The sequence below is a fragment of the Gekko japonicus genome, unplaced genomic scaffold, assembly GCF_001447785.1.
Source record: "Gekko japonicus isolate JY-2015 unplaced genomic scaffold, Gekko_japonicus_V1.1 scaffold5472, whole genome shotgun sequence".
NCBI classification, from domain to species: Eukaryota; Metazoa; Chordata; class Lepidosauria; order Squamata; family Gekkonidae; genus Gekko; species Gekko japonicus.
In genome coordinates this window covers 34328-50096 of record NW_015169348.1, presented here as the reverse complement: position 1 = coordinate 50096, position 15769 = coordinate 34328, and the positions used below count along the sequence as shown (strand labels likewise).

The following is a 15769-nucleotide window of genomic DNA, read 5'->3' as shown; positions in this document are numbered from 1 at the left end:
AACTGTCAGGAAGTTCTTCCTCATGTTTAGCCGAAAACTCTTCTGATTTGATTTCAACCCGTTGGTTCTGGTCCGACCTTCCGGGGCCACAGAAAACAACTCGGCACCATCCTCTACAGGACAGCCCTTCAAGTCATTGAAGATGGTTATCACACATCACCTCTCAGTCGTCTCCTCTCCAGGCCAAACATACCCAACTCCTTCAACCTTTCCTCATAGGACTTGGTCTTGTTGGCCTCTAAGATGCCGCTGGACTTGAATCTGGCTGCTTTCCTTGCAGTTCAGGGCCTTGTTTGGTTAATTTAATGCAGAGGAGAATTTTACTTATTTATTTTGTTTTCATTGAAGGCACCCAATACAGAACACGAACAGTCTTTGCTTAGGGGACAATTTTACTGAGGACGCTTTGGCTAAACAATCATTAGAAGGCACTTTCTGGACCAGAAATTATTATCAGTGAAACATCATTTGGCATGTGACTGCATCTTCGGAGGGCTCATTTATACTTTTATTCTGGGCCTCTACAGGCCGAAACGCGTCAGGTCAAGTCCATTGGCCCTTGTGCGCTAGATTTTGGCATTTCTACATGAGGTGTGATGGGGCCCTTATATGCCTTTTAATTCTTTGTTAATAAATACATCTATCTTTTCATACTATATACATTAAGTTTTTATTGTTGGCCCTCTATTCTGTTTGACTTACCTTTTTGGGTTCTGGCACCCAATAGCCGCGTTAGTCTATTGTAGCAAAATGAAACAGAGGTCCGGTGGCACCTTAAAAGACTAACAGCATTTATTGTTAGTCTCCATATTTTTTTTTTAGTCTTTAAGGTGCCGCCGGACTCGTCTTTTGTGATGAACGCCGTCGACTTACTTCGATAGTCTGCGACTTCTGCCTCAGGAAGTCCATCGTGCCGCTCGCAGGGACGGTAGCCACCAAAAGGGAAGTGCACTGCTCTTCGTGCTTGTCCAGCTTGGCCGTCAACTCAGCGTGTAAGCCAGCGTACGATTCCCAAAGTTGCAAAGAAGTTTGGGCTTTCTGCAGCTGATCTGCTATGTCTTGGTTGATCAGCACCCACCTATCAGACAGAAGAAGAAGAGGTTGGATTTATACCCTGCCCTTCACTTGGAGTCTCATAGTGGCTTACAAACTCCCATCCCTTCCCCTTCCCACAACAGACACCCTGTGAGGTGGGTGGGGCTGAGAGAGCTCTGAGAGAACTGCTCTTGAGAGCACAGCTCTGAGAGAACTTGCAATTGACCCAAGGTCACCCAGCTGGCTGCATGTGGAGGAGTGGGGAATCAAACCCGGTTCTCTCAGATTAGAGTCTGCCACTCGTGGGCACTCCATGAAATTGCTGAGCGGTCGGGTTAGAACGGATAAAAGGAAGTACTTCTTCACCCAAAGAGTGATTAACCCATGGAATTCACTGCCACAGGAAGTGGCGGCGCCTACAAGCATGGACGGCTTCAAAAGGGAATTAGATAAGCATATGGAGCAGAGGTCCATCGGTGGCTATTAGCCACAAGGTATAGATAGGGGCTCTGGGGCAAGTGATGCTCTGTCTTCTTGGTGCTTGGGGGGGTCAACAGTGGGAGGGCTTCTAATGTCCTGGCCCCACTGGTGGGCCTCTTGATGGCACCTGGTATTTCTAGCCACTGTGTGATACAGACTGTTGGACTGGATGGGCCTTTGGCCTGATCCAACACTGGTGTCTCTTATGTTCTTATGACCTCCTATAAAATAAGCCTTTTCCTTGTTGTACTCTGCCTGGTCCTCACGCCTATTATTCAGCCAAAAGGGAGGTCTGAAGGTCTTGGGAGGGTGCTCTGGGCCTTCTCAAGGGATCCTAAATCCAGAGTGGTGGCAGCGTCAGGTAACCCCCCACCTGAGCCGTGACAGCTGCTCTTAACCACTACACCACAGATGTCGGCAGGTGCCACAGTGCCCACAGAAACCACATTGGGGACCCCTGATGTGCACACACACAAACACACACATTTATTGTACCTTGTATGCGCCTCCTTGTATTTCTGGTCAATAACGTCCGAACACGTGGGATCACACAACTTCTTCAGATTATCACCAGTAGCTTGGAGTCTAGCCCAGAGCTCTTCACTACCCTCTGCTTTATCTTGAAGAGACTGTGAAAAGAAATGCTGCACGGTGAGTTATGACTGACTTTCCCTGGATGAACCCGTGTGTCAGTTAGGATTCCCCCCCCTCAGCAGACTCTGTCAGCAAGGCCTTCTATCCGCCAGGCTCGCCTCTCCTCAGGGAGGTCCCGTGTCTTTTGGGCACTGGTCTTACGGAGCAGTTTGCTAGGGTGGATGCAGAGGGAACCGCCAGTGGCCATTTTTTGTGAGATCCATGGAACTAGATTTACTGGGAGGACCATTTTAGGCCAATTCTGTGTTCTGATTTGGAGGAACTGGAGATACCTTTGGTTTTTGCTACTTAAAAAAGATTATTTCTTTCCGATTGCATAGGTGGCCTCGAATGGAGGATAAGACAGGCTATACGTTTCAAGTAAATCATGCACGTGAAGTAATTCTAAGAGGTAATATCACTCCTTTATGGTAGCACTTTGCATCAACAACCATTCAGCTGTCATCGTTCTGACCATGCGGTGTCATTTCCTTAAATATCTGTACTGGTTTCTAGTCCTTTAGAACATAAGAGAAAGCCAAGTGTTGGATCAGGCCAATGGCCCATCCAGACCAACACTTTCAAGCATCCTGCACAAATTCCTTCAAAGCCTTCCATCGCTTTGCCTTCCCTTCTCTTTCTCTCCTCTCATATCCAGGCCTATAATCTTTCCTGTCATGTGACCTCTTCCAGGTCAATCACCCACAGCTGTCTTAGGGCCTCCTCCCCCGCTCCTTGAAATGGCTTCTCCTTTTCTCCACTGTTTTCTAATATGCCTGGAACTCTCTCCCAGGCAACTGGAAGAACATAAGAGTCCTGCTGGATCAGACCAGTGGTCCATCTAGTCCAGCCTCCTGCCTCACACAGCAGCCAACTGGTTCCTCTGGAGGACCAACCGCAGGGCAGAGAGGCCGAGGCCTTCATTAGAACCTAAGAAGAACCCTGCTGGATCAGACCAGGGGTCTGTCTAGTCCAGCATCCTGTCTCACACAGTGACAAACCACTACCTCGGATGGCCAACAACAGGGCATAGAGGCCGAGGCCTTCCTCTGATGTTGCCTCCTGGTGCTGGGATTCAGAGACTGACTGCCTCTGAACGTGGAGGTTCCTCTAAGTCATCATGGCTCGTAGCCACTGATAGACCTATCATCCATGAACCTATTGAATCCCCTTTTAAAGCTGTCAGTTCCTGCAGCCATCACACAACATCCTATGCCAGTGAATTCCACATTTTAATCACTCGTTGTGTAAAGAAGTACTTCCTTCTGTCCATCCTGAATCTACTGCCCATCAGCTTCATCTGATCCCCTCGAGTCTGTTGTGTCTGTTGTGGGGAGGGGAAGGGAAAGGAATCTGTAAGCTGCTCTGAGACTCCAAGTGAAGGGCGGGGTATAAATCTAATCTCTTCTTCTTCTTCTTTTGGGAGAGGGACAAAAATTTCTCTTTGATGCCGCATCTCACTTGAAAACCCTCTCCCAAACCTACCTTTTCCATGAAGCCCCTGAAACAACCCCCTTAGACCCCCTGCTGAATAAATACAGTCTCAGCATGTGCAACTGAAATAAATGAATATTCAGCTCCCTTATCAACCCTCTCCAACCCTCTTGTTGTCTTCCTCATCTCACATTTATTTATTGTAAGTTTCTTGGGGGCAGGGGCATGCGATCTTCTTGCAACGTGTACAACACTATGCACACTGTGGTAGCGCTAAGTAACAATTTTTTTAAAAAACCCAATATTTTCAACCAGATCCTATCCATGTTTACGTTGAAACAATTCACACTTATTTCAGTAGGATTTCCATCCTTGTAAGTGATCACAGGATTGCAGCCTCAATCAAAGGGAAGGGGGTCACGGGGCATCAGTCACAGGGCATCTGCTCCCCATGCAGAAGGCCTCAAGTTCAATCCCCAGCATCTCCCGTTAAAAGGATCAGATTGGAGATGAAGCCCCGGTACCTGAGAAATTGGAGAGCCACTGCCAGTCTAAGTAGACAATACTAACCTTTGAGAGACCAACGGGTCTGTCTCAATGTAAGACGGTTTCACGTCTTTGTGAGGAGACGCAAGGCTGCAGAATTCCTATAGTAAGAGTAGTCCCATGTAGAAAGTACCTTCATGTATCTCAAGACACATGATTCACTGGCATGTATTCTGGTGGCAGTACATGTTGGGTGTAGGTACACACTGGGAAAGGCACACAGTACTTTGTGGTGGTCTTTAGGGCACCCACACTCCTCATACCAGGCACTAGAATGTTTGTCTGTAGCAGTCGGAAAGAGCAAGAGTCCAGGACAATGTTCCCTCTAAGCGGTGGAGTCTTGTGAGCAAAAATTCTACTTTGTGAGCTACTGGCATTAAAGTTCTGAGCAAGCGATTTGGCTACTGCATTAACTTAGTTTGCTCTGGAGCCATCCTTCCTGAGCTAAGACAGAAAGGTGTGAGCTGGAGGCTAAAAAACTGTGAGCTAACTCATACTAACTCAGCTTAGAGGGAACACTGGTCCAGGAGCACCTTCAAGACTAACAAAATCTGTGGCAGGGAGGAGCTTTCATGAGTCACGGCTCACTTCTTCAGTGGCTCACAAAAGCTCCTACCCTGCCAAAAATCATCTGAGTCTGTAAGGTGCTATTGGACTCTCGCGCTTTTCTACAGCTACAGATAGACTAACATGGCTACCCACCTTGGAAGTGAGCAGTGACTCACGAAAGCTCCTCCCCTGCCACAAATTTTGTTAGTTTTTAAGGTGCTACTGGACTGTTGCTCTTTTCTACAGCTACAGACAGACACAGCTACCCATCTTGGAAGTGAGCAGTGACTCATGAAAGCTCCTCCCCTGCCACAAATTTGTCATTAAGGTGCTCCTGGTCTCTTCACTTTTTTCTACAACTACAGACAGACTAACACGGCTACCTGTCTCTATCTCCATAATATGCCCATGTAGTAAGACAGGTGGAAGGGCTCTTTTTGTGTGCTTCAGATGCAGAGAACCAGTGAGCCGCAACATGTCATCTATTCAGTCTCGTGGCTGAGAAGCAGGCCGGGCTGGAGCTGCAAGCAGAAAGAAAACGGCCCCGAGTGCTGCTCCGCCAACGCACTTGCAAGAGTTCACGCAGGGACAGAACAGCTTGGCTGCGCCACAGCTGCTGTTCCTCCCCGCGAGCAGATGTTTGCACAGGTTGCTCTGTGAGCTGAAGAAATTGTTGGAGAGACGACGACTGAGGGGGTGACATGACAGAGGCTTTACGAAACTAGGCATGAGATAGCGAAGGCAGAGAAAGGCCCCGGTCACACGAACAGTTTTGGGCCGGGAGAGGGACTGATCGGGGGCGCAGCAAATGGGCGCGATCCCACTGCAACATCTGGGAAGCGTTGCGCAGCCGTCCCCGATCTGGCCCTTCACCCGAAAAGCTGCAGCAAAAATAAACCACCTACCGAGGTGGTTTTTCCAGCATGCCGCATCAAAGCCTGGCCGTGGGATTGCCGGCGCGTCCTTCTGCCGGTGCATCCCCGGCTCCTGGCTGAACTGCGCATGCTCAGACATGCGCAGTTCGGCAGTCTCCCTTTCCCCACCGTGGCTTCCCCTGGCATCTAATCCTGCCAGGGGATCAATGTGATCCTGCCGCCGCGTGTTTCTTTTGGTGCGGCTTTATAAAGCCGCACTTTTGCCCGTTCCTTCCCCCCCCCCCATGTGGCAGGGACCAAAGAAGTACTTTTATCCCTTTCACACAATACAAGATACGATTGCTCCGGGGGGACAGGATTGCTCCCTTGAAGTATCGAAAGGGCTGTCACTTAGAGGAGGGCAGGGAGCTGTTCCTGTTGGCAGCAGAGGAGAGGACGGGGTAAAAGTCAAATAAATAAATAAATATTTAAATTAAGGGTGGGAAGGTCTTAGGAAAAACTTTTTTACAGCAAGTGTTGTGCAACGGTGGCTGCCTCGGGAGCTGGGGAGCTCCCCCTCCCTGGCAGTCTTTAAGCAGTGGCTGGACAAAAAATCCGGTAATCCCGATTATTTCCTGAATCCCAATACCATACCAATATTGAGATTCGGGAATATTGGGGGGAAACAATATTTTTCGGGTTCAATATACCCAACCCCCCCAGAAAAATTGTGCACATCCCTAGTAGCCAAGTTGGTCTGCAGTAGAAAAGCAAAGGTCAAGTCCAATAGAACCTTAAAGACCAACGAGATTTTCAGGGCACATCCTTTCAAGACTCAACACTCCTTTCATCAGATATAAACAGGAATGGAGATCCCCAAGCCCTTAGATCCATCAGATGATGGGAGGGGGTGTTGCAAAGCAGGATGCAAAGGTAAGATGCAAAATGTAAACAGCCATCTTATCTTACTGGTGGAAAGTGCTGTCCAATATTGATCCCACAGAGCAAAGAGGTGCAGAGGCGATTGCCTGCTTCCGTGTGGCAACCCTGGACTTCCTTGGTGGTTTCCCATCAGAGCCCTGACCTGAGCCAACCCTGCTTAGCTTCTGAGATTTGACGAGATCAGGCCAGCCTGGGCCAGCCAGACCAGGGTTTTATCTCACTACGGATGCTGATTTTCTGCCCCTGAGCGTTTCTGCCCAGCTCTAATCAAGCCCCCTTCTTCCCAACACCCTTCCCACCTTCTGACTAGGATATAAGGCCTCAGAGATCTCCATTCCTACTTTGTATCTGTTGAAGGGAGCTCTGACTCTTGAAAGCTTGTTCCCTGGAAATCTCATTGGTCAGCATGGTGCTACTGCACTCAAATCTTGGCGTTCACTGCCCGTGTGCCTTTGTGAGAGGTACCTGGAGGCTTTCCACCTGGCTCCTCAGGGTCCCCAGCGTAATCACAGGAGGCCTGCTGTGCTCCGCGCAATAGGAAGCTCCGGTAAGGGCGGACTTCACTTCTTCCCAGGCTTCATCATAAAGCTTCCACCGCTCTACAGACGTCTGGGTCGAGGACTTCAGCGCAGCCACCTGCAAATGCAAGCAAACGAGTCACGCTTGAAAAACAGCAGTGCCATTTCTGCTCCGCAAAGCACACTTCGGCGGTGACACAGCGAGGCGTTTTGAAACGGAGAAGCCGCCCCGTTTGTTTTTTAAAATTACTCTAGCGCTCTCTTTCTAATGCATGCTGAACAAAGGCCTTTACGAATTTAACCAATTAATCCGACTGGTTTCTCAGGCATCCGTACGTGCTTTGAACCATCTGTCGAAAAACGAAAACCGCGCATGAGAAAGTGAAGCGTCGAAACTATTAGCATTGCTAATTTAATTCAGGGCCGAGGCCTCTCAGGGCCGGCAGAATGCATCCTCAGATCACCCCTATTAGAGGATGATTTACAGAAATAATACACTGGCTTACTCTGTGTCGCCACCGTCCACAGGCAAATGTAACAGACAGAGCATCTCTTAAAGTACTTTAGATTGCAGGGAGAACCAATGGTACAATTGGGAGCTCTCGGTCCAGGAATGCTTACAATCCCCATAATGTTGAGTACCAGAATCATGCCTCTGATCCCACCTAGAATATCCATAGGTGGGGTAATTTACACCAATTCCACCACCTATGAAAGACCTCTGATTGCCCTAAGATATTCCTTGGGTGTTCTCTGTCTGCAAGGGGCAGCACTGTGGGAGGTGTTTTGGAATGCAAAACTTGCCCCTTTATTCCCCAGACCCTGTGGAAATTCAAGGCCAGATCCATGTCTGCCGCATTAGATAAATAGCTAAATTTGGTGGTGGGAGACCTGGATTCAAGTCTCAGGTTTTCTGTCAAATTATTGTGCGAGCTTGGGGGAGCTACCTCCTGACCTTATGCCCAGCATCTGCAGACTGGTAAAACAACTCTCTGATGTTACTGAGATTTAACTGTGGGTCTCCCAGACTCTAGTCTGAACCCTCTAACCATTTTACCACACTGGCTTTCAATAAGTAGGTGGGGCAATTCTAGCCCCATCCTCAGAGCAGCCCTCCAACCTCTGTGGCTATTCGTCTGTATGGGTCCCGCAACTCCACGGATCAACCTTCCTGGGAGCAGAAAGGACTGCTGTGGGGAGGGAAGGGGAAAGAGCCATGTCTTTCAAAGCTTTCTGCTGATAGATTGCTGGAGTTACCCCCAATATCTCTTTAACGTAGCCCAAAATCGATGTGTCTACCTGGTTGACAACTCTGCTCCTCTGTTGATCCAATTCGTCGATTCTTGACACAACCTCCTCAGGAAGTTCTGTGCAGTCACCTAAAGCTTGTTTCAGCTGATCCATATCCTCCGATTTAGTGGCCAGCTGGCTTTCTAGTGCCTGGGAACAAAAGGGACAGGAATGAAAATTCTCCTCTGTGCTTATTTACTTTCTTCCTTTATGCCCCACCTTTCTCTCCTCCGCCCCCATGGAGACCCAAAGCAGCTTACATTGTTCTCCTGTCCTCCATTTTACCCTCACAACAACCCTGTGAGACAGGTTGGGCCGAGAGCATGTGATTTGCCAAAGACCACCTAGCAAGCTTCCAAGACAGAGTGGAGACTCCAGCATGGGTCTCCCAGATCTTAGTCTGAAACTTTGACAAGCACACCAAGCTAGCTTAATTCAAGACATGTTCGTTTCCAGCAGTGCTGCTTCTTTGGAAAAATAGCTTTAGAGGAAGGAAAACAGAGGAAAGAAACCAAGATCACGCAGCCATTTGCAAACAGCAGAAAAATGATATTTGGAGATGTGAGTCGCAAGTGAAACACAGCACAGCAGTTTGGGAATATAAATTGGAGCCATGGACTAGATATATGCCTCCTCCTAAAAGTTGCAAAAAGAACCCATCAGTGTAGAAGTTGTATATGGAGGAACCCACCAAGAGACCACTGTCAAAGGATGCGAAAGCCAAAGTCCTGTTTAAGAGCCGTTTGGGCAAGAGAAGCCAAAGGGTGTCACTGCCACCTCCGGGTACCACTGCCACCACTACCCAGTCAGCTGGGGACCAAGGGGACCTCCCAGGTTCTAAGGACAAGAAAATCAACCCTGCAAGGTGGGACACTCATAAGGAGAGTTCCAGAAAACAATTATTTTGTTAGCTGTGTAGCCAATATGTGATAAAGTACTAGATTCAGATTGAGGCCCCAAACCCCAAGAACACCACAGAATATAAGTGGTTTATTATTGAATTGTGCAGGAATATGCAATAACAGGGCAGTGAACAGCGAGGATAAAATTATAACGCTAAAATAATCTAAGCAAAGCACATTTACAAACATTAGTTCAAGATCAGGGAAATGCTTGATCACCACGTTGGGGTCAGGAAGCAATTTTTCTCCAGGCCAGTTTGGATGGAGATCCTGGAGGTATTTTGCCATCTTCTGGGCATGGAGCAGGGGTCACTGCGGGTGTGGGGGGAGGTATCTGTGATTTCCTGCATTGTGCAGGGGTTTGGACTAGATGACTCTGGGGGTTCCTTCTGACTCTATGAGTCTATGTTACCCAGCAAGACTGAGTCCAACAGGGGTTCAAGGTTCAAAGTAAGTCCAAGACAAAGGCTCTGATCAGCATGACCCACTGCAAATCAAGAAGTGTCCCAAAGTTAAATGTAATCCAGACACAGGGTGGAATTGGAATAAAAGATCTTCTCTTTATGCTCAACGGCCTGTGTTTGCCTGATTCTAGGTGACTAATCAGCTGTATAGCAAATGCTGTTAACTTGACCAATTTTGCAAACCAGGTGACTCAACCAATCAGGTGAATTTGCTAATTAGACCAGACACTCTGCAGCTGCATCAAGTCCATTTAAGTGAATACCTTCACCCGCCCTTGGGTTCGGGCACTAACGAGAGGGAATGTATCCTCCTAAAGGATTCTTGTGGCCTTGAAACTTTCAGGCCTAATGGTCTGACCAGGTTGGCTTCCATCTCCCTTATCTGACTAAAGCATCCATTTTCTACAGGGAACTGATCTCTGCAGTTTGGAGATGAGCTGTAATTCTGGAGGATCCCCAGGTCTTCCCTAGAGGCTGGCATCCCTACATCACTCACTGCCTGGTCCTTTCAACTGGAAATCCCAGGGATTGAAGCTGGGATCTTCTGCATGCCAAGCAGATGCTCTGCTACTGTGATATGACCCCTCCCCAGTGTTTTAAGACCGGGGAAACAAACCCGTATTATCATCTGTACGTTTTGCTTATGCATTGTTCATTAGTAGTTCCCTGCGAGTGTGGGGGGGTATCCTTCCTTCCCTGCCTTGCCTTTTATCTAAATATACACCCAATCACCACTTATCCTGCAGGAGTAACTAACCCCCCACCACCAAACATATAGATTATGTATTAAAAAGGCATGTACACCCTAGATTTGGACTAATATATTTTTTAAAAAAATGGTAATAACTATTGTGTTATGCAAAGAGCCAAACACAAGGTCCAAGACGACTGAAAACACACCAGGCTCAAACACTTTTAGGCTCATTTCATACAGGTATTAATTGTTTGTAAGCCGACCTGAGCCGCCTTGGCGGGAGGGCGAGGTAAAAGTTCGATAAATAAATAAGTAGAAGTTTGATAAATTAATAAATAAATGTTTGGTATTTGTTGCCTTCTGTTTCTGTCCTGCTTTTCAGCCAGCAGGCGCTTCGAAGTGGCTTATATAAATAACCAAAATTTAAAAATACTGTAAAAACAACTGAATACTAGAACTGAACTATAAACTATAAAACTATAAACTATACATCATAAAATTATAAACTAACAACTGAAATGCCACCAAAAAACAAAACACAACAGTTCAGCAACACACACACTATCATCATCATCATCATCATCATCATCATCATCATCATCATCATCATCATCATCATCAAAGTTTCAGGTAAAGAGCTCCAGATGCCCCAGTCTAAACCTCCCCGGGACTCATTTTTGAATGGGATGATGGGGTTTGACTCTAGTCAATCGTATCCATGAATTTGCAGAGACATTAGTATCCACCAATCCTTGGTGTTCTACATCAGAAACCACAGGAACTACACTTCCCATAGTTCATGGCAGCCTCTAAGGACTACTGGAATCTTCTAACATCATGTTGTTCTGGTTACCACACCCAACTCCAACAGATGTCCCACTGGACCTTGGGGAAACACTCCCAAACTGGGAAATTGCTCCCACAGAGCGGGCAGGAGAGCGTGCATCCTCCAGAGCCGAGGGCCCCAAACGGAAGGCTGGGGAGGCAGGGTCCTTTTCTACAGCCATTTTTTCTTTCCAGTTGCCCCTTGCAATTGATCAGAGGCATTTATTTAAGGGCCTGCTCAGCTCACTGCTCTTTCCTATAACTTGTGGAAGTAATTAGAGAACCACAGCTGCCAACAGAAGGATATAACGGAACGACAGAGCTGTGTAGCGAGCTATCATAACATTAAAGCATCTTCACAAACGTGTCTATTATCATCATTTAAACAGAGCTCTAGGTGTTTAATAAGGAATAGAATCTACAAAATACAATCTACAAAATACAATCGACAAAACTCAATGAAGGTCCAAGAATAATCTCAATCTAATGACGTTTCCAGGTATAAGGTTCGTTTCAGATCTTCATCTTCAAATACCTTACAGAAACGAAATATTGACCTTCAAAGTGTACTTGACTAGTCTGAAGAGTTTAATAGAAAATGCTGTGCCGTTATTATTGGCCCTTCTCTGATGAAGATTTGAAATGAACTTTATACCCGGAAACGTTGTTAGATTGAGATTATTTTTGGACCTTCATTCTGTTTTATAGACTGTATTTTGTAGATTGTATTTTGTAGATTCTACTCATTAAACACGTAGAGCTTTGTTTAAATGATACCAGACACGTTTGTGAAGATGCTTTAATGTCATGATAGCGTGCTACACAGCTCTGTCGTTCCATTATCTCTTTCCTATACTTTAGCAGAGTATTCCTAAACACAGTAACTCTTTCCTTGAATCTATTAAAGTCCATGGACTTAGAAGGGTGTAAATCTTTTTAGGATGGTACTGTAAGAGAAGTAGAGTGATGCAAAGTCAGCGGATATATGTGCACATGCATATTTCATTCAGGCCACAGAAATCCACATTTCTTGGTGCAAGATATGGTGCAGTTTTTCCCCCCAAAACGGTTTTATATACACGCCTAGCGACAAGTAACGCTTTTGTAAAGTTTTTAAGATGTCCCCCACCCCCACTTAAGATCTTGCAAAATTGTACCTGGCTTTAGTTAATGTCCCTCGTTCCCTTCCTCTCTCCCCTAGTGAGTGTACCTGCTTGCTAAGAGCGTTTCAATCTGTCCCTTATTTATTCACGAAGCTTCTTCAGAACTAGTTGGAATGAATCCCTCCGTCCCCCGACTAGGAAAACAAAACACTCTGGGGCTCAGCAAAACATTATAGGGAATAAATAACCACATTATACTCTACTTCGCTGCTTCTGCAAGGGGACAGAAAGGAGAAACCATGGCAACAAAGCAAAACCAAACCTGCACCTAGAAGGAGGAGGGTGGTGGTAACTGGTAAGACAGTCACAACAAATACTGCCAAACTATTACTAGTTTGAGAATTAGGGTGGAGGGCTGCCACTTTTAACCGACTGGGGTAACTGATTAGAAACTTTTCCGACTGATGTAAAAGGCAGTCTCAATGAATTTTGTAACTTACAAATTAATTTTCTTATAAGTGTATATTATTAGAGTGCAGATGGGCTGGTACCATCTTAGGAAAGGATATCTTTTGTTAGTCGCATGTTGCCGCAGGCCTCCTCTGCGAAGAGGCATGCTGTGAAAGGGGTGGGGTGGAGGCAAAGGGAGATTTCCTCTTTTTAGAATGTAAGAAAAGACTTGCTGGATCACACCAGTGGTCCATCCAGTCCAGCATGTTGTTGGCCCTCCAGAATAACTGGCCGGCCACTGAGTGAGACAAGATGGTGGACTTGACAGACCACTGGTCTGATCCAGCAGGGCTCTTTTTATGTTCACAGAATCATAGAATCACAGAGTTGGAAGGGATCTTCAGGGTCATCTAGTCCAACCCCGCGCACAATGCAGGAAATTCACCAATACCTCCCCCCCCCACACCCCCAGTGACTGCTGTTCCACGCCCAGATGACAAAAAACCTCCAGGATCTCCAGCCAAACTGTTCTTTGAAGATGATCTCCCCCCTCATTTGACACTGCGTAGAGTGCCTCTTCTCAAAGGATGCCTGCGGCAACACACATCTAACAAAGATTATTCATTTCCCCCCTTCAATGAGATTATTTATGCAGGCAAGTTTAGTTGATTAAAACTCTAAACAATTTCTTTCAGTTTCGTGTAGTGGTTAAGTTCACGGACTCTAATCTGGGAGAACCAGGTTTGATTTCCCCACTCCTCCACTTGCACCTGCTGGATGACCTTGGGCAAGCCATAGTTCTGACAAGAGCTGTTCTCTCAGAGCTCTCTCAGCCCCACCTACCTCACAGGGTGTCTGTTGTGGGGAGGGGAAGGGAAAGGAGTTTGTAAGACGCTCTGAGACTCCCAAGAGAAGAGCAGGGTACAAATCCAATCTCTTCTTCATTATATCAGCCTTGTAACATATTTTTGCTTTTGTCCTCCAGGTCCCAGTTCAAAGCCAATAGAGCAGTAGCCAAAATTACAGATAATGGATAGCAGAATGATGGAAGAAATAGCCTTCCTTAGTGGGGGTTGGAACAAGGTCATTTTTGGGCAGTACCGCTGATGCTGTACCAGTAGAAGCCCACATATGGTTGCTCCTCTGTCTACATTCCATAAAGTGGTTTTTTTAAAGGAAGCATTCTACTGAGTTGCATACCACAGCCTAGGACTGTCTTTCTTAGGAGTTTATTTATTTATCATATTAGGTTTGCCTACTGCCCTCGCAGCGAGCGGGCTCAGGGCGGTTCACATCAAAGTAATATAAAACACATACAATCTACTAAATAATTTAAAATACAGTCGAAAGCCCGATAGCCGTAAGGTGCCATCATACAATTCTGCCCCCCCCCCCATTTACATTAGCAATGGAGGAAAAGGAGTGGGAAGCAGATTGTGAATCAAATGGTTGTTAAGAAACATTAAACTGTTAAGAAACTGTTGCTGCTGAAAAAAATGCTGCTGTCCTCAATCGTATCTTCAGTGGGAACATATCCGCCTTGCAAGCAGTGTTCCCTCTAAGCTGAGTTAGTGTGAGCTAACTCACAGTTTTTTAGCCTCCGGCTCACACGTTTTTCTCTTAGCTCGGAAAGGATGGCTCCAGAGCAAACTAATTTATGCAGTAGCGAAATCGTTTGCTCACAACTTTAATGTCAGTAGCTCACAAAGTAGAATTTTTGCTCACAAGACCCCACAGCTTAGAAGGAGCATTGCTTGCAAGCCTTGCGGGACTGTAGCAAATCCCGTAGGGCCCTGATGTTAACCAGCAGAGAGCTCAGCAAGTCAGAGCCAGGGCTGAAAAGGCCCTGGCTCTGGCTGAGGACAGCTAGACACCCTTTAGGCCAGGGACTTCCAACTGATGTTGGTCACTTGAGCTTAATGCTCTCCAAGGGACAGAGTTGTATTTCTGTCTGTTTTAAATCTCCATTGGATGTATGCAAGTTGTTGTGTGTGATTTTTATTGATTGGCTTTATTGCACGCCGCCTTGAGCTCAATGTTTCTGGGAAAGGCACCGTCTTAATGGGACAGGATCTAGTTGACTTTTCACTCAATGGAATGGAACCAGGGAGGACTGTGAGGCGCTCCAGAGGGATCTGTCGAGGCTGGATGAGTGGCCATCCATGTGGCAAATGAGGTTCAGCGTGGGCAAGTGCAGAGTGATGCATATTGGAGCCAAAACTCCTAACTATAAATGTACATTGATGGGGTCTGAACTAGCAGAAACTGACCAGGAGTGAGATCTTGGAGCTGTGGTAGATAGCTCACTGAAGATGTCGCCTCAATAAAAAAGGGAAATGCTATCCTGGGGATTATTAGGAAGGAGATTGAAAACAAATCAGCCAGTATCATAATGCCCCTATATAAATCTATGGTGTGGCCTCATTTGGGATACTGTGGACAGTTCTGGTTACCGTACTTCAAAAAAGATATTATAGCATTGGGTAAGGTGCAGAAAAGGGCAACTAATATGACTAAGGGGATGGAACGCCTTCCCTATGAAGAAACGTTAAAGAGGTTAGGGCTCTTTAGCTTGGAGAAAGGATGATTGAGGGGTCATATAGTAGAGGTTTACAAAATTATGCATGAGATAGAGAAGGTAGAGAAAGAAGTACTTTTCTCCCTTTCTCACAATACAAGAACTCATGGTCACTCCACGAAATTGATGAGCAGTTGGCTGAGAACAGATAAAAAGAAGTACTTCTTTTTTACCAAAAGAGTAATTAACATGTGGAATTCACTGCTGCTAGAAGTACTGGCGGCTACAAGCATAGACAGCTTCAAGAGGGGACTGGATAAACATATGGAGCAGAGGTCCCTGAGTGGCTACTAGCCACAAGGTCTAGATGGAACACTCTGTCTGGGGCAGTGATGCTCTGTCTTCTTGGTGCTTGGGGGGTAGGGATGTGCATTCAGTTCGGACAAACTAAAAAACAAACTGAATAATGCCTATTCGGCATTATTTGGGCCTGCCAAAAGCTGAATCAGGTTCCCTAATCTGATTCAGCTGG

The 15769-nt window shown here is 46.4% G+C and overlaps 1 protein-coding gene across 1 annotated transcript in view; it reads right to left on the bottom strand.

The window, feature by feature from the left end:
- Nucleotides 1-873: 873 nt before the first annotated feature.
- Nucleotides 874-15769, bottom strand: part of LOC107115038 (nesprin-2-like) — a gene marked incomplete at its 3' end in the record, with an annotated part of 47899 nt that continues 33003 nt past the window's right edge. Inside the window, exons 17-20 of the mRNA XM_015416644.1 lie at nt 8291-8431; nt 6939-7109; nt 2011-2144; nt 874-1078 (exon numbers count right to left, since the gene is read on the bottom strand). Coding sequence (XP_015272130.1) covers nt 874-1078; nt 2011-2144; nt 6939-7109; nt 8291-8431 — 651 coding nt within the window. The remainder of the gene's footprint in view (nt 1079-2010; nt 2145-6938; nt 7110-8290; nt 8432-15769) is intronic.